This window comes from Anomaloglossus baeobatrachus, chromosome 3 (assembly GCF_048569485.1).
Source record: "Anomaloglossus baeobatrachus isolate aAnoBae1 chromosome 3, aAnoBae1.hap1, whole genome shotgun sequence".
In the NCBI taxonomy this organism is placed as follows: Eukaryota; Metazoa; Chordata; class Amphibia; order Anura; family Aromobatidae; genus Anomaloglossus; species Anomaloglossus baeobatrachus.
Genome location: NC_134355.1, coordinates 466,250,102 through 466,275,356, shown reverse-complemented (window position 1 = coordinate 466,275,356; position 25,255 = coordinate 466,250,102). Strand labels below are relative to the sequence as shown.

At 46.4% G+C, this 25,255-nt stretch overlaps 1 protein-coding gene across 1 annotated transcript in view; it reads right to left on the bottom strand.

Moving 5' to 3' along the window:
- The window catches only part of MCCC1 (methylcrotonyl-CoA carboxylase subunit 1), a 125,240-nt gene that overhangs the window by 36,537 nt on the left and 63,448 nt on the right, over positions 1-25,255 (bottom strand). Inside the window, exons 10-14 of the mRNA XM_075340568.1 lie at positions 22,718-22,845; positions 20,754-20,937; positions 19,486-19,595; positions 14,152-14,368; positions 7,694-7,780 (exon numbers count right to left, since the gene is read on the bottom strand). Of these exons, the coding sequence (XP_075196683.1) occupies positions 7,694-7,780; positions 14,152-14,368; positions 19,486-19,595; positions 20,754-20,937; positions 22,718-22,845 (726 nt within the window). The remainder of the gene's footprint in view (positions 1-7,693; positions 7,781-14,151; positions 14,369-19,485; positions 19,596-20,753; positions 20,938-22,717; positions 22,846-25,255) is intronic.

The following is a 25,255-nucleotide window of genomic DNA, read 5'->3' as shown; positions in this document are numbered from 1 at the left end:
GTGGAAAGGGTTTGGATATGTGGCTTGAGGGAGAGAATAGAGTTGACTGTTAACCCCAGGCAGGACTGGAAAGAGTGAGCAGCAATTAACTTTGAATGGATAGGTCAGGTGGGGTGAAATATGATGAATTCTATTTTGTCCATGTTCAGTTTTAAAACTCAAGCAAAAAAGAAGGATGAAATAGCAGACAGACATTGTGAGATTTTGGCTAGTAGGGAGGTGATATCAGGTCCAGAGAGGTAGATATGAGTATCAGCATAGAGATGATACTGAAAGCTCTGGGACTCTATGAGCTGTTTTAGGCCAAAGGTGTGGAGAACAGCAGAGGTCCTAGAACTGAACCTTGGGGGACACCTACAATTAGGGGGCAAAATGAGGAGGTAGCGTGAGAGAGGGAGACGCTGAAAGTCCGGTCCGTTAGATATGAAGTAATCCAGGATAGTGCCAAGTCTGTGATACCAAGAGATAAGAGAATTTGTAGCAAGAGGGAATGGGTCCACAGTGTCAAAGGCAGAAGACCGGTCTAGGAGGAGGACAGAATAGTGTTGCTTGGCTTTTGTGGTTAGTAGGTCATTGGGGACTTTAGTTACAGCAGTTTCGGTTGAATGATGCGGTTGGAAGCCAGAACGAGCAGGAGGAGATGTAAAAGAACAGTTCAAGATGGACATGCTGTTCCAGTAGTTTTGAGGCATAGAAACAGTTGATTTGGCCACTCTTAATATTTCGGCTGGATTTCATCTTTTTTTTTCAGCCCAATGATAGTCGTTTTTTCTTACATTAAGAGCTTCTTTAACCGCATGTTGTGGTTTCACAGCAACAGCTTCCAAATGCAATTGCCTCACCTGGAATCAGCTCCAGACCTTTTAATTGCTTAACGGATGATGGATTAATGAGGAAATAGCCCATGCAGCACATTATAGAGCTTTTCAATTACTTTTGGTCCCTTGAAAAAAGATGCATCTACACATTAAAGAGCTGTAATTCTTACACCTTTACTCCAATTGGGATGTGAATACCATCAAATTAAAGCCAAGAGTCTGCACTTTAAGCCCATATTGATGATAAAACAATATTGAATATATGTATATGTAACCGCAAAAATGCCAAAACTTGTGTCACTGTCCAAATATTTCTTGACTTAACTGTATACAGCACACATTGGCCTTAACTTTTGGAGATGTCTGCGCTGGACAAAAATGAATAGAGAGACGTTATCAGAGTGTGCAATTTTTAATCAAGCCATAATTTTATTTCTCTGCTTAACCCATTAACGACTACGGGCAGTAATATTACGTCCCTACGGTTATAGTGTTAATCCCCACCAGCTGCCGCGGACAGCTGGAGGTGATCAGCGCACACGTCAACTGATTTGTACAGCTGACATGGTGACTTGCAGTCACAAGTGCAATCGCTATCCACCCATACCTGTTAACCCCTAAAATGGCGCTGTTAAAATGAGACAGCGCCATTTGAATGTCGATCGCAGTAATCGGATACTCTACCGGAAGTCACGTGACATGATCACGTCGATTCGTTGGTTGTCATAATAGCATATGTATACAAGAAAAAAAAAAGTCCAGCTCACCACTTTGTGTGTCCAGGGGGATATATCATGCTCGTCCCCTCTAGGACTCCCAGACATGGGAAGGAGGAATTTCAAAGAGCAAATATTGAATGGATGGAGGTATTTTTTTCTTATTCATTGTGCAAGCCTGTACCGCGAAGGTTTTAATTTTTGCTAAATAAAAGGCTGGGGTTTTTTTGTTTGTTTTTTTTTTTTTTTCTTTTTACATATTTCCCTGCCTAAGGTCCACTGGATTCAATACTTGCTCTCATGATAGCACAGGGTCATGGTACGACTCCTGTAGCTCACATGACTCAGGTCCTGTAACAAGCAGCCGAGTACTGCAGGTTACAAGAGGTGAGCATTTCTCCCAATCTGAGTGGTGCTGCTCTGATCATGAGAAAAGAATGAGCTAACAGAGATCTGATCCTTATAGCCCTCTAAGGGGACTAGCAAAATTAAAAAAAAAAAAAAGTAAAAAAAAAAACAAACCTAAAAAGTTTAGATCACCCCCCATTCGCCACATTGAAAATTAGGGTATAAAATAAATAAAAAAAAGAGAATTTCTTCATCGTTCCTTATGGGAGACCCAGACCATGGGACGTCTCAAAGCAGTCCATGGGTGGGAATAAACAGAAAACTGAGAAGAAGGCGATACCTAACTTCACAAATGGGCGACAGCCGCCTGAAGGATGCGTCTGCCCAAGCTCACATCTGCCGAAGCATGAGCATGTACTCGGTAGTGCTTTGAAAAGGTATGCAGACTAGTCCAAGTGGCAGCCTGACAGACCTGCTGAGCCGTAGCCTGGTGCCTGAAAGCCCAAGAGGCACCGACAGCTCTGGTCGAGTGTGCCTTGATCCCCGGCGGGGGAGGCACCTGAGTACTCTGGTAGGCATCGGAAATGGCCGACCTAATCCAACGAGCTAGGGTCGGCTTAGAAGCCGAGAGGCCCTTACGCCGACCTGAGGTCAGCACAAAAAGAGAGGTGCACCGCCTAAGAGCAGCGGTGCGAGACACATAGAACCGGAGCGCCCGCACCAGATCCAGAGTATGCAACGCTTTTTCAAAGCGATGAACAGGAGCCGGACAAAAGGAAGGCAGGGAAATGTCCTGGTTAAGGTGGAAAGGAGATACCACCTTAGGAAGAAAGTCCGGAGTCGGACGGAGAACCACCTTATCTTGATGAAAAACCAAAAAAGGTGACTCCGAAGAGAGCGCAGCCAAATCAGAGACTCTCCTGAGGGAAGTTATGGCCACTAGAAAGACCACTTTCTGTGAAAGACAGGACAAAGAAACCTCCCTAAGTGGCTCAAAAGGGGGTTTCTGCCAGATTAAGGTCCCAGGGATCCAAAGGCCGCCGGTAAGGCGGAATGATGTGAGATGCGCCCTGCATGAAGGTGCGCACCTGAGCCAGCCGGGCGATACGCCGCTGGAACAACACTGACAGAGCCGAGACCTGTCCCTTGAGGGAATTGAGGGATAGTCCTAGCTGCAGACCGGACTGTAGAAAGGACAGGAGGGTCGGCAGAGAAAAAGGCCAAGGAGCATGGCCGGAAGAGCGACACCAGGACAGGAAAATCTTCCAAGTCCTGTCATAGATTTTGGCCGAGGAAGACTTACGGGCCCGATTCATAGTGGAAATGACTTCAGGAGGGATACCAGAAGTCGTCAAGATCCAGGACTCAAGAGCCACGCCGTCAATCTGAGAGCCGCAGAATTCTGGCGGAAAAACGGACCTTGTGAGAGAAGGTCTGGACGGTCCGGAAGATGCCACGGCACCTCTACGGACAGATGGAGCAGGTCTGGGTACCAAGCTCGCCTGGGCCAGTCTGGAGCAATGAGGATGACCCGACGGCCCTCCATTCTGATCTTGTGCAGGACTCTGGGCAAGAGAGCTAGAGGGGGAAACACGTAAGAGAGACGAAACTGGGACCAATCCTGAACCAGCGCGTCCGCTGCAATGGCCTGGGGATCGTGGGAGCGAGCCATGTAAACCGGAACCTTGTTGTTGTGCCGGGATGCCATTAGATCCACTTCCGGAGTGCCCCACTTGCGGCAGATTGTCCGAAACACTGCCGGATGCAGAGCCCACTCGCCGCTGTCCACGGTTTGGCGGCTGAGATAATCTGCCTCCCAGTTTTCCACGCCTGGGATGTGGACTGCGGATATGGAGGACTTTGAGTCCTCCATCCACTGAAGGATGCGTTGAACCTCCAACATTGCCAGGCGGCTGCGTGTCCCGCCCTGGTGATTGATGTAGGCAACCGCAGTCGCGTTGTCTGACTGGACTCGAATGTGCTTGCCCGCCAACAGATGGTGAAAGGCTAAGAGAGCTAGAAGCACAGCTCTGATTTCCAGCACATTGATCGAGAGGGCTGATTCGGAGTGAGTCCAAGTGCCCTGCGCTCTGTGGTGGAGATATACTGCTCCCCAGCCGGTTAGACTGGCGTCCGTGGTGAGGATCACCCAGGATGGGGCCAGGAAGGAGCGTCCCTGGGACAGAGAGAGGGGCCGAAGCCACCACTGAAGGGAGCCCCTGGTCTGTGGCGACAGAGCTACCAACCTGTGCAAGGAGTAAGTCCGCTTGTCCCAACAGTGGAGAATGTCCAGCTGCAGAGGACGCAGATGGAACTGGGCAAAGGGAACCGCTTCCATTGACGACACCATCTGACCCAGCACCTGCATTAGGTGCCTGATGGAGGGACTGCTGTTTGACTAAGGGCAGCTTTACAAGTGCCGGCAAAGTCTCGAACTGCATCCCCAGGTACGCAAGACTCTGGGTCGGAGTCAGAGTGGACTTGGGTAGATTGACAAGCCACCCGAACTGGACTAGAGTGGCGAGAGTGAGCGAGACACTCCGCTGACAGTCTGCACTGGATGAAGCCTTGACCAGAAGGTCGTCCAGGTAAGGAATCACTGCCAACCCCTGGAGGTGCAGAAACGCAACCACTGCTGCCATGACTTTGGTGAATACTCGAGGGGCCGTGGCTAACCCGAAGGGGAGAGCCACGAATTGGAAATGTTCCTCTCCGATTGCAAAACGTAGCCAACGCTGGTGTGAAACTGCAATTGGCACATGCAAATAAGCATCTCTGATGTCGATGGATGCTAGAAAATCTCCTTGGGTCATTGAGGCAATGACTGATGGCAGAGATTCCATGCGAAAGTGCCGCACCTGAACATGCTTGTTGAGAAGCTTGAGATCCAGGATGGGCTGGAAGGAACCGTCCTTCTTGGGGACTAGGAAGAGATTTGAGTAGAAACCTCTGAACCGTTCCTGGGCAGGAACCGGTACAATTACTCCGTTGGCCTGCAAGGATGCCACGGCCTGAGAGAAGGCGGCGGCCTTGGAGCAGGGGGGAGTGGACAGAAAAAATCTGTTTGGCGAGCTGGAAGAGAATTCTATCCTGTGGCCGTGGGAGATGATATCTCGCACCCACTGATCGGAGACGTGTTGAAACCACACGTCGCCAAAGTGGGAGAGCCTGCCACCGACCAAGGACGTTGCTGGCGCGGCCAGATAGTCAAGAGGAGGCTGCCTTGGTGGCAGCAGCTCCAGCGGTCTTCTGGGGACGCGGCTTCGTGCGCCAGTTGGGCTTCTTGTCCTTGGCTGAGTTAGTGGACGAGGCCGAGGGCTTAGAAGATGACCAGTTAGAGGAACGAAAGGAACGAAACCTCGACTGGTTCCTGCCTTGGACAGGTTTCCTGGTTTTAGTTTGTGGCAAGGAAGTACTCTTCCCGCCAGTAGCCTCCTTAATAATTTCATCCAGTTGTTCGCCGGAAATGTCAGCATAGTTACACAGCACACTCTCCCCAACAATAAAGTACAAGGGACCCCCTCAATAACCACGTCTCATATACTTAGCTTGTGAGACGCAGGGCCAGGTCCCTGAGGGATGAGTGCGCCGTCCGGCAGGATCCAAAAGGGGCTGCGGATGGAGACCGGTCTCCTGCAAGGCAGGAAGAACCGTGCTGGCTCCCACTTCAAGCCAGAGCCCGAGGGATGGTGAAGGAGCGCGGCATGTAAGGCTCCAGCCCTGAAATCAACCTTAACAACACCGCCGACACAGTGGGGTGAGAAGGGACATGCCGTGAGTCCAGGATTGGAGTCGCTTTTCTTCAAACTCTTTTCCAAAAAATCAAAATCAGATGAGGATGCATGTGTGGATGTGTGCCTCCTGAACACAAAGCATTGAACTGGCTTATAATTGGTTATCCAGGGGGTGTATATGCTCGGAGGGAGGAGCTACACTTTTAAGTGTAGTACTTTGTGTGTCCTCCGTAGGCAGAAGCTATACACCCATGGTCTGGGTCTCCCATAAGGAACGATGAAGAAAGTACACATATTTGATATTGCCAAGTTCAGAAATGCCCAATCAAAATATAAAATCAATTAATCTGATCGGTAAATGGAGTAGCGGCAAAAATTTTTCCAAAGGCCAAAATTACATTTTTTTTGGTTGCTGCAAATTTTGTGCGAAAATAACAAACGATCAAAACGTAGCATCTGTGCAAAAATGGTACCCTTAAAAACGTCAGCTCAAGATGCAAAAAATAAGCAGTTACTGAGCCATAGATTCTGAAAAGTGAGAACGCTACGAGTTGCAGAAAATAGCGCAAAACGTGTGCCACTTTTTTGGACAAACTTCTGATTTTTTTTAACCCCTTAGATAAAATTAAACCTATACATGTTTGGGATCTATGAACGCACACCAACTTGAGACATCACACCAACACAACAGTTTTACCATATAGTGAACACAGTGAATAAAATATCTCAAAAACAATCGTGCAATCGCACTTTTTTTGCAATTTTTCCGCATTTGGAGTTTTTTACCGTCTTCCAGTACACTATATGGTAAAATTCATGGTTTAATTTAAAAGTACAACTCGTTCCGCAAGAAACGAGCCCTCAAATGGCAAGATTGACAGAAAAAAAAATAAAAAAAAAAGTTACAGCTCTTGGAAGAAGGGGAGCGAAAAAAAAACCAAAAAACGGAAAATCAGCCAAGGGTGAAGGAGTTAAAGGAGATCTCCATTTCTGACAATCTGTTTGATGTTGCAAAACTTAAAAGGTTTTGCTTTTAGAGTTGGAAAATTCGAAACACTATAGCATTTTTGTGCCGAATTACCAGAATTTCTGGATTATTGACTGTGTCATTAAATGACTATTCCCAGAATCATAATGTGGACCCGCTTTTCCATACATAATGAAGAAATATGTGTTGCCAAAACTGGCTAATTTTAAATCCGACCTTATTTGCAGATATCACTCCCTTAAGGCTCATTACCCTCTGTTGCCACTAGATCTGTCCTCCAGTAGTTATATTGCTATGTGTCAAGCATTGTCACATATACGGTACCTAATGACCCTGCCTAATAAATGTTGCTGTGTATCAAGCATTCTCAGATGTACCTAATGGCCCTGAATAATAAAATATCTCTCTGTTGAGATGTAGAAGTTTAAACTAGGCTATGCTGAAAATTCCACTGATACTAGATGCATTTGCACCTAAAGACCCAGTCATTCATGAAAAACAAATGCACATATGACCTTATCTAGTAAAACATCCCAAAGACCCTAACATGGCATTCACTAACAGTCCTGTTGTAGCAAGCTCTGCTATTCATGTGGTGGAGAGCATCATCATTCCCTAAAGATTTCCATTAACAACCAATAAAATGTGTAAATAATAAATATTGGTCAAATAGTACGTCTGTGTCACTACATTCACAACTATCAAAACTCAACCTCAACTCATGTTGAAATCTAGATCAGAAAGCACGCAAGATAGCAGAAGGAGGGGTCTGCAGCACTGAGGAGAAGAAGGGTGCTGCCGGGAAATTAAGTTCAGCAGAAAAGTATAGGACTGCCGATTCAACTCTGAAGCTAGATGCACAGAGGGGCAAAAGGGCATAAAATAAAAAAAAAAAAAAAAAAAAAAAAAAAAGACCACACATACAATACAAAAATTATTTATATAGAATATATCATTTTTGTATGTGTGCTCTTTTTTTATCCCCTTTTTTATATTGCTATTGTTCAAATAACCCTTTAAAAGGAATTTCACAGTACACAGAAAAATATGAAGAAAGCGAAAAATCTACATAGCATAAAAGCCACTTACTATTTTCTCCATCAATCAAGGAAAGGATCCTGGTATATGGAACATTTATTCGTCTACCACTGCTAGATGCAAACGGAGAAAATCTATCTACAGAAAGAAAACATTGGAAAATGTTACTTGTTTATATTATCAATCAATGGATCTTATGTGTAATTAGGTTTATGTGGGATCATCTGAACAATGAAACATAAAAGAAGGGAATTTTGTTTACTTACCGTAAATTCCTTTTCTTCTAGCTCCTATTGGGAGACCCAGACAATTGGGTGTATAGCTACTGCCTCCGGAGGCCACACAAAGTATTACACTTAAAAGTGTAACCCCTCCCCTCTGCCTATACACCCTCCCGTGCATCACGGGCTCCTCAGTTTTGGTGCAAAAGCAGGAAGGAGGAAACTTATAAATTGGTCTAAGGTAAATTCAATCCGAAGGATGTTCGGAGAACTGAACCATGAACCAAAAGAACAATTCAACATGAACAACATGTGTACACAAAAGAACAAACAGCCCGAAGGGCACAGGGGCGGGTGCTGGGTCTCCCAATAGGAGCTAGAAGAAAAGGAATTTACGGTAAGTAAACAAAATTCCCTTCTTCTTTGTCGCTCCATTGGGAGACCCAGACAATTGGGACGTCCAAAAGCAGTCCCTGGGTGGGTAAAAGAATACCTTGATAAAAAGAGCCGAAAACAACCCCCTCTTACAGGTGGGCAACCGCCGCCTGAAGGACTCGCCTACCTAGACTGGCGTCTGCCGAAGCATAGGTATGCACCTGATAGTGTTTCGTGAAAGTGTGCAGACTAGACCAGGTAGCTGCCTGACACCCCTGCTGAGCCGTAGCCCGGTGCCGCAATGCCCAGGACGAACCCACGGCTCTGGTAGAATGGGCTTTCAGCCCCAAAGGAAGCGGAAGCCCAGAAGAACGGTAGGCTTCAAGAATCGGTTCCTTGATCCACCGAGCCAAGGTTGACTTGGAAGCCTGCGAACCCTTACGCTGGCCAGCGACAAGGACAAAGAGCGCATCTGAACGGCGCAGGGGCGCCGTGCGAGACACGTAGAGCCGGAGTGCTCTCCCCAGATCTAACGAGTGCAAATCCTTTTCACATTGGTGAACTGGATGAGGGCAAAATGAAGGTAAGGAGATATCCTGATTGAGATGAAAAGGGGATACCACCTTAGGGAGAAATTCCGGGACCGGACGCAGAACCACCTTATCCTGGTGAAAAACCAGGAAGGGGGCTTTGCATGACAGCGCCGCTAGCTCCGACACTCTACGGAGCGATGTAACTAGAAATGCCACCTTCTGCGAAAGACGTGATAAAGAGACATCCCGCAGCGGCTCGAAAGGTGGTTTCTGAAGAGCCGTTAGCACCCTGTTAAGATCCCAGGGTTCCAGTGGACGCTTGTAAGGTGGGACTATGTGGCAAACTCCTTGCAGGAACGTGCGGACCTGCGGAAGCCTGGCTAGACGCTTTTGAAAAAATACGGATAGCGCCGATACTTGTCCCTTGAGAGAGCCGAGAGACAAACCCTTGTCCATTCCGGATTGAAGGAATGAAAGAAAAGTGGGTAAGGCAAACGGCCAGGGGGTAAAACCCTTATCAGAGCACAAGGATAAGAGGATCCTCCAAGACCTGTGATAGATCTTGGCGGACGTTGGTTTCCTGGCCTGTCTCATAGTGGCAATGACATCTTGAGATAACCCTGAGGACGCTAGGAGCCAGGACTCAATGGCCACACAGTCAGGTTGAGGGCCGCAGAATTCAGATGGAAAAACGGCCCTTGAGACAGCAAGTCTGGGCGGTCTGGGAGCGCCCACGGTTGACCCACCGTGAGGTGCCACAGATCCGGGTACCACGACCGCCTCGGCCAATCTGGAGCGACGAGAATGGCGCGACGACAGTCGGACCTGATTTTGCGCAGCACTCTGGGCAGCATCGCCAGAGGGGGAAATACATAAGGCAGTCGAAACTGCGACCAATCCTGAACTAATGCGTCCGCCGCCAGAGCTCTGTGATCTTGAGACCGTGCCATGAATGCCGGGACTTTGTTGTTGTGCCGTGACGCCATGAGATCGACGTCCGGCGTTCCCCAGCGGCGACAGATCTCTCGAAACACGTCTGGGTGAAGAGACCATTCCCCCGCGTCCATGCCCTGGCGACTGAGAAAGTCTGCTTCCCAGTTTTCTACGCCCGGGATGTGAACTGCGGAGATGGTGGAGGCTGTGGCCTCCGCCCACAGCAGAATCCGCCGGACTTCCTGGAAGGCTTGACGGCTGCGCGTGCCGCCCTGGTGGTTGATGTACGCGACCGCCGTGGCGTTGTCCGACTGTATGCGGATCTGCCTGCCCTCCAGCCACCGATGGAACGCCTTTAGGGCTAGATACACTGCCCTTATCTCCAGAACATTGATCTGAAGGGAGGACTCTGTCGGAGTCCAGGTTCCCTGAGCCCTGTGGTGGAGAAAAACCGCTCCCCACCCTGACAGACTCGCGTCCGTCGTGACCACAGCCCAGGATGGGGGCAGGAAGGATTTTCCCTGCGACAGAGAAGTGGGAAGAAGGCACCACTGAAGAGAGGTTTTGGCTGCCAGGGAAAGAGAGACGTTCCTGTCTAGGGACGTCGACCTCCTGTCCCATTTGCGGAGAATGGAGTGGGCGCAGATGAAACTGCGCAAAGGGGACTGCCTCCATTGCTGCCACCATCTTCCCCAGGAAGTGCATGAGGCGCCTCAAGGGGTCTGACTGGCCCCGAAGAAGAGAGTGCACCCCTGTCTGCAGCGAAAGCTGTTTGTCCAGCGGTAGCTTGACTATCGCTGAGAGAGTATGAAACTCCATCCCGAGGTAAGTCAGTGATTGGGTCGGTGTCAACTTGGACTTTGGGAAATTGATGATCCACCCGAACCGCTGGAGAGTCTCCAGAGCGACGGTCAGGCTGTGTTGACACGCCACCCGGGAGGGTGCCTTGACTAGGAGATCGTCTAAGTAAGGGATCACCGAGTGGCCCTGAGAGTGTAGGACCGCCACAACGGATGCCATGACCTTGGTGAAGACCCGTGGGGCTGTCGCCAGGCCGAAAGGCAGTGCCACAAACTGAAGGTGTTCGTCCCCGATGGCGAAACGCAGGAAGCGTTGATGCTCGGGTGCGATCGGCACATGGAGATAAGCATCCTTGATGTCGATTGATGCTAGGAAGTCTCCTTGTGACATCGAAGCGATGACCGAGCGGAGAGATTCCATCCGAAACCGTCTGGTTCTCACGTGTCTGTTGAGCAGTTTGAGGTCCAGAACGGGACGGAATGATCCGTCCTTTTTTGGCACCACGAACAAGTTGGAGTAAAAACCGCGACCACGTTCCTGAAGGGGAACGGGGATCACAACTCCTTCTGTCTTCAGAGTGTTCACCGCCTGAAAAAGTGCATCGGCTCGCTCGGGGGGCGGAGATGTTCTGAAGAAACGAGTCGGAGGACGAGAGCTGAACTCTATCCTGTAACCGTGAGACAGAATGTCTCTCACCCATCGGTCTTGGACATGTGGCCACCAGGCGTCGCAAAAGCGGGAGAGCCTGCCACCGACCGAGGATGCGGTTTGGGGAGGCCGAAAGTCATGAGGAGGCCGCCTTGGAGGCAGTGCCTCCGGCGGTTTTTTGGGGACGTGACTTAGACCGCCACGCATAAGAGTTCCTATGGCCCTTCTCTGGCCTGTTGGACGAGGAGGATTGGGACTTGGCTGAGGGCCGAAACAATCGAGGTTTCGGTCCTATTTTCCGTTGCTGAGGTCTCTTCGGTTTGGACTGGGGTAAGGACGAGTCCTTTCCCTTGGATTCCTTAATAATTTCATCCAATCGCTCGCCAAACAATCGGTCGCCAGAAAACGGCAAACCGGTTAAGAACTTCTTGGAAGCAGAGTCTGCCTTCCATTCGCGTAGCCACATGGCCCTGCGGACTGCCACCGAATTAGCGGATGCTGCCGCTGTACGGCTAGCAGAGTCCAGGACGGCGTTCATGGCGTAGGACGAAAAAACCGACGCCTGAGAAGTCAAAGACGCAACTTGCGGAGCAGAGGTACGGGTGACCGCATTAATCTCAGACAGACAAGCTGAGATAGCTTGGAGTGCCCACACGGCTGCAAAGGCCGGGGCAAAAGACGCGCCTGTGGCTTCATAGATGGATTTCATCAGGAGCTCTGTCAGTGGCATCCTTGAGCGATGAGCCATCTGCAACTGATACTACAGATCTAGCCGCCAGTCTAGAGACTGGAGGATCCACCTTGGGACATTGAGCCCAACCCTTAACTACGTCAGAGGGGAAGGGGTAACGTGTGTCATTAAGGCGCTTAGTAAAGCGCTTGTCCGGAAATGCTCTGTGCTTCTGGACAGCATCTCTGAAGTTAGAGTGATCGAAAAACGCACTCCGTGTACGTTTGGGAAACCTAAACTGGTGTTTCTCCTGCTGCGAAGCCGACTCCTCTATCGGTGGAGTTGGGGGAGAAAGATCTAGCACCTGGTTGATGGACGCTATAAGGTCATTTTACTATGGCGTCCCCTTCAGGTGTATCAAGATTGAGAGCAACGTCAGGGTCAGAGCCCTGAGCTGCGACATCCGCCTCATCCTCCAGAGAGTCCTCAAGCTGAGACCCCGAGCAGCGTGAGGAAGTCGGGGAAGATTCCCAGCGAGCCCGCTTAGCCGGTCTGGGACTGTGGTCCGTGCCGGAGTCCTCCACGTGAGACCTAGGGGCCACCCCGGGAGCACGCTGCGGCGCAGACCAAGAGAGGCCTGGAGGCGATGATCCAACAGTGCCCGGGGCCTGTGTAAGGACCGATCTGGACTGCAAGGCTTCTAGTAGCTTAGCAGACCATTTGTCCATAGACTGAGCCATGGATTGTGAAAGCGACTCAGAGAGTTTCTCAGCAAAAACTGCAAACTCTGTCCCTGCCACCTGGACAGGGAAAGCAGGCGGTTCTGCCTGAGCCGAGGGTCCCACTAGTGCCCGAGGCTCCGGCTGAGCGAGTGCAACAGGGGCCGAGCATTGCTCACAGTGAGGGTAGGTGGAACCTGCAGGTAACATAGCCGCACAAGAGGTACAGGTTGCAAAATAACCCTGTGTCTTGGCACCCTTGCTCCTTGTGGACGACATGCTGTTGTCTCCCAGGAGAGTGATCACTGAGGGTATATAGCCAAAAGCAAAACAACTCGGCCGAACAGAGAAAATATATATATATATATATATATATATATATATATATATATATATATATATATATATATACACACTTCGGCACCCTAGGGGGACCAGCACCGGGTGACCGGTGTGGCTTACCGACCGCCCAAAGCGGTGTGTGTCCACCAGATTCCCTGCCTTGGGCCTCCCAGAGCTGCAGAGCTCGTTCCTGAAATCCTCCACCGGCAGAATGTGTTGTAAAAATGGCTGCCGGAGCTCTCAGGGGAGGAGGGAGCCGTGGGCGGCGACTAGTAAAGTGCGGGAATCTGGTGCCCCACAGTGATCAGTGAAGGGGGGGAGGAAACCTAAAGTATACTCCAGCCCTCACTGCCGACGTCAGGTCGACCGTCCCGCCCTTACCCCTGACTGGCAGGCCCGGGGGCGGGAGTTATGGTACTAGGCCGCATGAAGCCGGGGACTAAATTTAATACCGCGGCCGACAAACAGGCGCGGTCGGCGCGGAAGTCCCGGTCGTCACAAAACCAGCAGCAGCTGCGTCTGTGAAACAAGCGCTCCATGCACCGACCCCATGGGGACACAGAGTACCTTTAGATGCAGGGCCCTGTCCCTGATGATACCAAGTCTCCTGTCCGGCAGATTCCCACAGGGGCTGCGGAGGGAGCCCGGTCCCAGTGAATGGAGGACCGGTTAGGATCCCACTTCTCCCAGAGCCTCTAAGGGATGGTGAAGGAAAACGGCATGTGGCTCCAGCCTCTGTACCCGCAATGGGTACCTCAACCTTAACAGCACCGCCGACTTAGTGGGGTGAGAAGGGAGCATGCCGGGGGCCCTGTGGGGGCCCTCTTTTCTTCCAACTGATAAAATCAGCAGCTGCTGCTGACTAAAATGGGAGCATGAGTGGATGTGTGCCTCCTTCCACACAAAGCATAAAAACTGAGGAGCCCGTGATGCACGGGAGGGTGTATAGGCAGAGGGGAGGGGTTACACTTTTTAAAGTGTAATACTTTGTGTGGCCTCCGGAGGCAGAAGCTATACACCCAATTGTCTGGGTCTCCCAATGGAGCGACAAAGAAAGGAAACATTGTTCCTTCCTAAGAATGGTAGTGGTGTGAGCCAATGTCATGTCCAGCTTTAAAATATGTCAGACTCTGATGATATCAACCCAGACGGGGGATTTTTCCATCCAGCTCTGCAGCACAGATTGAATACTATTCTATTTAAAGAAGGAATAGGTCCTTAGTACATTTCTGTAACCTCTAAAAGAAGAAAGGAGCGGATCACAAACCTTCCCACTGCAGGCTGAACTCTTGGGTTAAGAGCTGCTCCTTCAGAATCAGACCTAGTGCGGCCTGGCACAACATCTCGTTGGAAGTCCCTATCTTAGGAGGAAAGAGTTCATCATAATGCAGGGGGATAAAATTAGTATGTACATCCCCCGCTTCAAATGCCTGGTGACCAGACAAACTGAGAAGGAAATCAATATTGGTGCTCAGGCCCACAATCTGAAAAATAGAAAAGAACTGTTACCAAAGTAGCATGGATAGCAGACAGAGATCTGAATTGCTGTACTTTATACAACCCAATACATTATTTTTAAATATTTGGATTAAAGGAAATCTATCCCCAGGTAGTTGTTATTTATAATTCTATGAACACATAAAATGTGTTCAAAGTGGTGCCCATTGTGTTGGATTGTCAATGCACCCCTCTTCTCCCACTCTTGGCACACTGGTAGCAACACCGCAGAAGAAATGCTAGCACAGGCTTCCTGTATCCGTTGTGTCAGATGCTGCACATCTTGCATCTTCACAGCATAGACAATTGCCTTCAGATGACTGCAAAATAAAAGTCTAAGGGGGTCAGATTGGGAGATGGTGGCCATTCAACTGGCTCATAATGACCAATCCACTTTCCAGGACACTGTTCATGTAGGAATGCTTAGACCTGACACCCATAATGTGGTGGTGGGAGAAGAGGGTTGCATTGACAATCCAACACAATGGGCAGCACTTTGAACACATTTTATAAGTTGTCATAAAATTGTAAATAACTAATGAATGAATAAAGTTATGTTAAAACCAAGCACACCATTGTTTTTCTTGTGAAATTGTCAATTAGTCTGATGTGTTACATGACCTCCCATTGGAAAAAATAAAGTTGGATCCAAAATGGCCGACTTCAAAATGGCCACCATGGTCACCATCCATCTTGAAAAGTTTCCGCCCTCCCATTTACTAATGAGCCACAAACAGGAAGTGGATATCACCAACCATTCCCATTTTATTTAGGTGTATCCATATAAATGGCCCACCCTGTATTATGTTACTCTGTAGTCTGTACATGTCCCCTTTGAATTGGAAAGTGCTGCAAAATAGGTCAGCGCTATCAAAATGACCCTTATAAAGAACAACTATACATATTTGGTACGCCTGCACATGCAAACTTCTTGCAGAGTATTATGAGAATAATAGATCGGAATTTATTTTTGCAATGACACCCCATACCGAAGTAAATTAATAGATACCGGTAAATAAAACATAGGTGCTAATATACAAAGTGGTGCTGTTACAAATAGTACAATTTGTCACACACTCACAGCCCCTATAGATGTATGTACATTGAAAAATAAATGAGTTATGGCTGTCAGAATGCAGTGATGCAAATTAAAAAAAATAAAATAAAAATGTACGGATTTTAGGATATCTAAAGATCTGCAATCAGATTGATTCCGAAAATTGGTTATGTACAAGTATTTTTAGACTTAGATGTTTAAGTGACGATCAACATTAATAGAGCTGTATGCATTATTGATTTGTGGAAAGGTTATTCCAACTCATTCTTTATAGAAATCTGGTGTCAGGCCAATATTGCCAATCAGGGGCTGCAGAATTAATACACTCAACAGAACTAAACTGTTAGGCCCTGTGCCCACGGGAGCTTGCTTCTGTGGATTTTGCCGCAGAAAACCTGCGGCTTTAACTGGATTTTCCAGATAAATCCGCAGGTTTTAGCATGTACAGACACTCCCCATGTTATTCTATGGGACATGTGGAGTGTCTGTGTCCACGTTGCGGAATGTACGACTGCGGAATATGTTGCGGATATCCCGCAGCCACACATAACTGCATGTCAATTATTCCTGCGGATTTACCTGCGGATGGTCCGATACTTACCTGCTTTGATAGCAGACACCCGGTCACTTTCCCTCGGTGCACAGGAGGCTGGAGCGCGGTGGATCCATGAGCAGGAAGGAGGAGGTGGGCGGGGCCTGCACGAGCTCCGGTCATGTGACAGCCAGAGCTAGTTCACGCCCGCCCACCTTCTCCTGCACAGTGTAGAGATGCTGACAGACGCCGGAGAGAAGTGCTGTGTGATGGAGGTAAGTATGAACTCCCCCGATCACTGCAGCACTTATTCTGCATTGAGGATGCAGTGCTTAAGCCATGGTACTGTATCCTCAATGCAGAATGCCCGCAGCATATCCGCAGGACATTCCACAATACAACCGCGGCATTGAAACAGACAAAGTTGTGTTGCGGTTTTCTGGGAGCTCCTGCGGAATGTCCTGCGGATATAACTGCAGGACACTTTCCCCCGTGGGCACATAGCCTTAGGCTATGTGCCCAAAGGACAATGTACCCGCGGATTTTGCCGCGGAAAGCCTGCGGATTTATCTGGATTTTCTAGATAAATCCGCAAGTTTTAGCAAGTACAGACACTCCCCATGTTATCCTATGGGACATGAGGAGTGCTGTGTCCATGCTGCGGATGTCATAACTGCATGTCAATTATTCCTGCGGAAATACCTGCGGATGTCCAGCCTTTCCATTATAGAGATAGAGGCCGGGACTTCCGCAGGTAAGTCACATGAATGTCCGCAGGTTAATTGCAGCTATTTCGCTGGAATCCCGCAGCTATGTATAGCACCGGGGAGCTGGTGCGGGAAACCTGCAGACATACCTGTGTATATATGGATATAAAATATAATTATATACACACACACATATATATATATATACACACACACATATATATATGTGTGTATATATATATATATATATATATATATATATATATATATATATACATACATATATACATATATATATACATATATAATAATAATATAATATATGGATATATATAGATATATATATAGATATATATAGATATATAGATATAGAGAGAGAGAGAGAGAGAGAGAGAGAGAGAGCTCCAGTGGGCACATAGCCTTACTATGGTCAGAGCTCTGCAAATCGCGTGTCATCAGCATTTCATCATTAGTTTTTATCAAGCACATGACAAAGTCATCAAATCATAAAATAGGAACAGTTTATTGCTAAGCTTAGCAAAAATCAAAACTGGTTTCTGTAAATTACAGGAACAGATTCTTGCAGCTTTAAAAAATTCAATTAAGTGGTTGTGTCATAAGAACAATCCCTGTATATATGTCCTATTAAAGGGAGTCTGTCATCAGGTTTTTGATCCCCATCTGAGAGCAGCATAATGTAAAGACAGAGACCCGCGATGTGTCACTTACTGAGCTGTTTTGCTGTCATTTTGATAAAACAATGTTTTCTTTGCTGCAGATCTAGCAGTTATACAGAGCTCATGAATAGGCTGGACTGCCTGGCAGCAGGCCAAGTAGTCCTCTAATGATAATCTACTGCTGATTAAACAGGGATTTAATCAAAACTACACTAAGCAGCACAGTAAGTGACACATCACTGGAATCAGGATCTCTGCCCCTAAGTTATGCTGCTCTCAGATTAGGGAGCAAAAACCTGGTGACAAATTCCCTTTAAAGCTAATGAGCATCATATAAGCTAGAAGAGAGACACCCTATAAATATAGCTTGTTTTCATGTATTCATTTATTGCAGCATGCTGAGTAGGGATGAGCAATAGGCGGGACCCCATGTAATTTTCCTTTATTACCTATGCACATTTGCTTGCAGGGCAATTGCCCCCCTTTTGTAGCCCCCTAGCCTTTACTACGACCATTTTACAGCACAGAAGTTTGGGTCCTCATTAACTTATATGAGGCTTGGGGTGCGGAGTCAATCTCGGGTCCTGAATCTAAAGGTTGCTTTACACGCTGCGACATCGCTAACGATCGCCGGGGTCACGGTGGTTGTGACGCACATCCGGTGCCGTTAGCGACATCACAGCATGTGACAGCTAGGAGCAACGAGCAACGATCGAAAAAACGGCAAAAATCGTTGGTCGTTGACACGTCGCTCCTTTACCAAATGTTGTTGCTGTTGCACGCCGCTGGTTGTTCCTCGTTCCGGCAGGAACGACGAACATCTCTTTACCTGCATCCACCGGCAATGCGGAAGGAAGGAGGTGGGCAGCATGTTCCAACCGCTCATCTCCGCCCCTCCTCTGCTATTGGGCGGCCGCTTAGTGACGCCGCTGTGACGTCACTGTGACGCTGAAAGCACCTCCCCATTGAAGGAGGGATTGTTCGGCGGTCACAGCGATGTCGCCGAGCAGGTATGTGTGTGTGACGCTGCCGTAGCGATAATGATCACCACTTGTCGCACGTACGACGGGGGCGGGTGCTATCACGCTCGACATCGCTAGCAATCAGTAGCGATGTCACAGCGTGTAAAGCACCCTTAAGCCACTGGCTGGTGTGAACATTGCAGGATCACTCACTGTATGTTTTGTTTTTTAAATCGTAATATGGGGGGGGGGAGAAGCATATTGCCCACATTTTTTTGAAGAAAGGACAACAACACAAAAAACTGATTTAAGCAATATGTAATTGTGTGGTTATATCCTGCCTTCAAGGCCACGGTGTTCTGGGGGCCATAACTTTTTATGTTTCTAGTTTTCCCTCGGTTGTAGCTGTACGGGGCATTTTTATATATTTTTTATTTATTTTTCTTGTGAGACAAGTTGTATTTTTAATAGCACTATTTTAAAATACATATAATGCACTTACCCCACTCACAGTGTGTTATAGATTATATATTGACCTTACATTGTGGGTCAGTATATTTACAATAACTAATAATAATTGTGTGTAATAAGATGACATAGGAAACTCCTTATCTCAAACTACTTAATTGCTGCAGCCTATAATGGCCACAGCATCTGAGGAGATAAACAGTGAGGACTGGAGTTCTCTGATCTTCACCATTTCATTATGGAATTCAGTGACACTCATGTGCATTGGAGCTTTACAAGTGTATAGCTTTTACACCATTAATGTATAGTAGAAGCTTACTCTACACATCCCAAAATGCAAGCTCTGTGCAGACGTGAAGGAAGACCTCCAAGAATTTTAGCTCTCAAGAACCTCTGTAGCTTACACCTGTGGAGTATACAACAGCTGCAGGTTTATGCTGGACAGGGACGGTATTGAGCAGACGGAAGATGGCGCTGTGGTAGCGGTCATAGTTAAAGTGTATGTAGTTCCTCTCTAGTCTGTATTGTATGACCTCTTTGGTTTGTGGGTTCCTATAATCCTCTATGTTGTGATGACACAGATAATGGTTGCTGTTTGACCCAAGTAAAACAGTTATTTCTCCCACAATGTCAATGTCAGCAATTATGATGAAAACTGCAATAAAACGGTATTTGTTAGGAGTCTAAAACCACGTACTTACATTGTACTGCTGCAAGCAATACTTCAACTTTGTAAGCGCTGCTTGTCGATCTTTCGCCCACACGACTAATTTGGCAATCATCGGATCGTAGTGTACAGAGACTTCATCACCTTTCATTTGTGGACGCAGAGAACAGCAGAACATGCAGGTTTAAGATATGGAGGAGTGTGCTTACTAGAGCATAAAACTGGACAACTAAGAAAACGTTCAACCACAGTTTGCTATATACTTCATGTCACATCTTAATTGACAAAATAAATGCCTTGTAATAATTTGTGTTATACATCTGAAAATATTACTGCCTAACATTAATATCATGTGCTTTGTATAAGCCCTCAAATACTTATCTTTTGGGGTGAGACCTCCACTAATCAACAGAAGAGGCAATTAGATTGAAGTACCTGATACAGCACCGCTCTTGAACACATGGCGGTGTCTGGTACTAGTGTTGAGCGAGTAGTTAACTATTCGTACTCGCTATGCTGTTAGTGAGTACTGTCCACTACTCCCATATTCGTTATAAGTAGCGAGTAATCTGAAAGATGTACTTGTCGTGCGAATAGTATAGCTTTTGGGTTACTCGCTAATTAGAAAGTATTTCCCATTGACTTACATTGTGCCCGCTACTCGTAACGAGTATGCAAGTAGCAGACAGTACTCGCTAATAGCATAGGGAGTATGAATAGTTAACTACTCGCGCAACACTATCTGGTACTGTAGCCTAGCCCCTTTCACTCCAACTGGACATGGATGACACTGTCCGTTACGGCAGGTCTACTGATCGGGAGGGTTATGCTCTCAGAGATCAGTCACTGAGGCCTTATCCTAGTAATGGCGATCAATGCTCAATCACAATGCTTAAAAGGCGTATTCCCATCTTCAAGATCCTATCCTAATATGTATTAGGCGTAATAATAATTATATTAACAAATATTTACAATTAGAAATGTAGTATAGTTGTCCTGATTCACTATGTCGCTTACCTCATGTGCAGAGCATTACAGTGGTTTAGGTATCCGTGGTTATGACCACTAGCAACTGTCTCTATATGAGTTGTTGTAACCGTATATATAGTCATTAAGCTGCTGTAATGCCCTGCACATGAGGTAAGAGACATAGCTGTATCAGGAGAGCTATACTACATTTCTGATTGGAGGGATTGCTATAATTATTATTTCACCTACTACATATTGGATAGGATCTTGGAGATGGGAATACCCCTTTAAAAATAAAATGCATGTAAAGTATTACACAAATCAGGCAGTCACCTTGTCTTACTCCAGTCTCAATACGTGTAGAAATATCGGCTGGTGGAGTAGAGAGATGGAGAAGGGGGCCGGCCCCTGGCATGAAATTGTTATTAGGGTCCTCAGCATATATTCTAGCTTCAAATGCATGACCATTCAGGGTGATTTCATCCTGAGTCAAAGGAATCCTTTCCCCAGCCGCTACCTGCAAAATCCATACTAATGAAATGAGTGTAAAAACATCATGTGAATAAACGTAAAGTTATTGTAACTGATGCTGCATAAAACAAAAAGGCTTTCTGACTTCTGCTAAGTAAATTTAAAAAAAAATAAATTAAAAAAAAAAAAATTGTACACCCCACTGACTGAAAACCGTGATATCCATTGCATAATGGATAGCTCGTCACCTCTTCCTAATTAACACTAGAAGTCCCAGAGAGGGGTCATTTGACATTTCTACCATTGGAATCCTATGGAGCTCAAAAGTCCTGGGACTTCTAGTGTTAAATAAAACCACTAAATTGTCTACTACACTATATATGGTACAAATTACTGTTTGCTCAGAAGAATGCTCATTGCCCACCAAACCACTGATTGGCTGGTTAGAGCGGTTATGTGGACCCTAAAAATCAATATTGTTGGCAGCACACAGGGAAAGTACTGCCGAAACTATACAAACTGCATGAGGAACAAACGATCATGGCAGTACCCGTTCTGAGTGAAAAGACCCAAAATGGTTTTATTATCAACCAAAATTCGTTACAGGCAAAAACCTATAAACCCACCATTATTAGTGATGAGCAAACACTATCCTGCTCGGGTTCGCGGTACTCATAACCAGCAGTCAGACGCTTGGATGGGCACGAATCGCGCTCCCGAGTATAATGGATGTCAGTAAGGAACGCAAGCATTTTTTTTAGGAAATGTTTTGGAAAAATGCCCCATTGATTTCCATTATACTCGGGAGCTCTGTGTGCGCCCATCCAAGCGTCCAACTGATCTTGATGAGTACCACGAACCTGAGCCTGGTAGTGCTCACTCATCACTAACCATTATCCCTTGGTGAATGAGTAGCTCAAAGTGGGGGGAGGGGAGGTGACCATTTCTAATACTACATCTTAAGTGTGCTCACCCATACTACGAGTCCTATATGTCTAGGATTTATTTTAAGTTGCTGGGTGCCAATCATTACACCACATGTCCGTGTAGATATATTAGGGCAACATAATAATAGTTATAAAAATAAAAAAAAAAATAAAAAAAATAAACCAATGAACATGAACATGCATGGAGGCATTCAGTGTCAGATAAGATATTCTTACAAAATTATTGGCAGAGATACATAAAGCAAGTGAAGTGATATGATTGCTCCATGGAGAGTCTATCAAGTAGATCATTTTTTTATGTAGGCAAATGGCCCGGTTCATCAAGACCGGCGCAGCCATCCCTCCTGGTCAGGAGCGCCTGCAAAGTGGTGTATGTCTTGATGCAAATCTTACTCTAGTCACAAACAGGAGTAATATTTTTGGTTTAGAAAATGCCACCATTTGTCACGAATTTGACGAGGAGCGGTGCCTCGCCTCCATCCCCCACTATGTTTGAGCTGGAGAGAATGCCGAGGGGTGCAAGATTTAGTGCAGCTTCACCTTGCTACAAAGTGTGGTGATGTCTCAAAGCCATGTGTTAATTCTGGTGATAAAGCTTTGATAAATCGGCCTTTTTTCTGTGCCCCCCCCCCCCCATGTACACTTAATGCTCCACTCACATCTGCATTTGATTCTACATAAGAAGCTCCAAGATCGATTCTGTCACTTTTACTTAGAACAGAATAGTGTCATTTTTTAAAGCACATGTAAACAGACTATATTTTTGCAATTTACCTGGAGACATCAAAACATATTGATTTGGTTTTCAGATCTATCCTGGAAATATATAGATCTAACAAAAACAAACAGTATTTCCCACATAAAAACCACGTGGCTCACCCGCAGTTGCCATTCTACAAGGTCGGTGCCTGTGATCATCTCCGTGACTGGGTGCTCCACTTGTAGACGTGTGTTCATCTCCATGAAGTAGAAATTGTGCTCCGAATCCATAATAAATTCTACGGTTCCTAAAAACACAATTTTAATGTAACTAATACAAACACGGAAATATCCATTTTGTAATTTTTTTTCAAGGATTTATTGCAATAACCAGAAGGCTTTTGTCAAAAAGAGGCGTGAGGATGCCGCCATTTTGTAATTGGGCACCAATGAGGAAGGGAGGGGGCTTTAATTTACCGATTGGGGGTCATCAGATGTTTATGACAATAGGCAAATTACTGCCATGTGATTTTTGTTTCAATTCTAAACGTCTTAAGGGTACTTTACACACAACGATATCGCTAACGATATATTGTCGGGGTCACGGTGTTCATGACGTACATCCAGCGCCATTAGCGATATCGTTGTGTGTGACTAAAAGGAGCAACGATCGCAAAAACGTCAAAAATCGTTGACACGTCGCTCCTTTTCACAATATCGTTGGTGGTGCATGACGCTGGTTGTTCGTCGTTCCTGTAGCATCACGCATCGCTATGTGTGACACCGCAGGAACGATGAACATCTCCTTACGTGCGTTCACCGGCAATGAGGAAGGAAAGAGGTGGGCGGCATGTTCCGGCCGCTGATCTCCGCCCCTCCTCTGCTATTGGGCGGCCGCTTAGTGACACCGCTGTGACGCTGCACGAACCTCCCCCTTAAAGAAAAGATTGTTCGGTGTTTCCAACGACGATGCTAAGCAGGTATGTGCGTGTGACGCTGCCGCAGCGGTATTGTTCGCTACAGCAGGGATCACCCCCTTGACGAAACAGCAACGTGGGCGGGTGCTATCGCGCACAACATCGCTAATTATCGCTAGCGATGTTGCAGCGTGTAAAGCACCCTTAAGGGTTGTTTCACACATCCAGCATTTCGCGGGATTGGTGGATCCGGTGCACTCCAGTACAGTGTGATACAGTACAATGGCAGCGCAACAAGCTCCGGTCACATGCTGTAATGTGACCTGGAAGTTGTCGCGCTGCCATTGTATGGTATCACACTGTACTGGAGTGCGCTGGATCCACCAGTCCGGCGAAAAGCTGGATGTGTGAAACTGCCCTAACTCCTCTCACAAAAGGTTTCTGAACTTGTCAACATTGCTTTTTGATCAGAATTAGCCATGTACCCCATGTTATTTAAATGTAATAGTACTATTCACTTTATTATAATGTATAAGCTTATTTTGTGCTTTTTTTTTTTTTTTTTTTTTTTTTACTCTTCAGTTTTCTCTGGAAAATAGCCATGTTGGGAAAGTGCTCCTATTGCACTTATGCTCAAGCTCATTTTTATTTTAGTGTTTTGTGTAGTTTTTTTGTATGCTGTACAAATGGAATGTGGTCCCTCCCTCTAGACATTGCATCTATATAGCTTTTCTACGGCTGGAGTCTGAGATCTGTGCTTTTGTGCCCTTATTCACATTGTTGTCACTGACACTGTCTCGTTACGAGCAGTTGGACGCTCAGAGGCGAGCGACTGGAGTAGCCAAGTATAATGGAAGTCAGATGGGAATCTTGAAGATTTCCCTGAAAAATGTTCGAGTTGACCATTGACTTTCATTATAAATCAAGTCGCGCCCGTCTGAGCATCTAACTGTGCGTTACAAGTACTGAGCAACAGAGCCTGGTAGTGCTCACTCATCACTAATTTTAATACTAGCGTAGGACTACCCCGACTGGGTACACCTTGTCATGGTGGGATGGCTTTTACGCTTTTTGATCAAACAAACTGTGTTAATCGAGAACACTATGTTATCAAAATGTACTACTACTATTTACTTTATAATAGGGCATATGTTCATTTTGAGTTTTTCTCTTGAGCTTTGTCTGAATTGGCCACGATGTGAACGTGCTCCTATTGCACGTATACCAACTTATCCTCTGGGTTTGGTATTTGTTTACTTGTCAACATTCATGTCCGATCACTAGATCCTCACTAGGTGATCAAGTCCAACCCTATCAAAGAAAAAGTTTTAAACAATGTTTCTGTCATCAATGCACTCGTCTGGTATTAGGTCAGCCTTTTCTCCAAAAACGGCAAGGAATCTAGTACAAAATACCAAAAGGGACCACAGCACGCCAGCAGCCACAATGGCATACTGAGTCCATATCCTAGTGGTATACCAAAGGTAAAAACTTCAGGACGCACTAACCATCTATACATTCTTTCTTAGTAATCTATTTTAAAAAGATTTTGGGAGAAGAAAAGTAATTTGAGGAGCAACCTCTCATAATTCTCCGCAAATAGGCAGTTATATGACTGCATGTATGTGATTCGCAGTCCTGTTTACATAGGTTGAAAAAAGACCACGTCCATCTAGTTCAACCTTCCTCCACCAATTATACATTTTGTCACTAAATCATCATGTGCCAACTAGATTCTTAGCCACTTTTCTCACAATAACATTGAGAGAAGTGCAGTAGTCTAGTCGTCACATGCAAATCA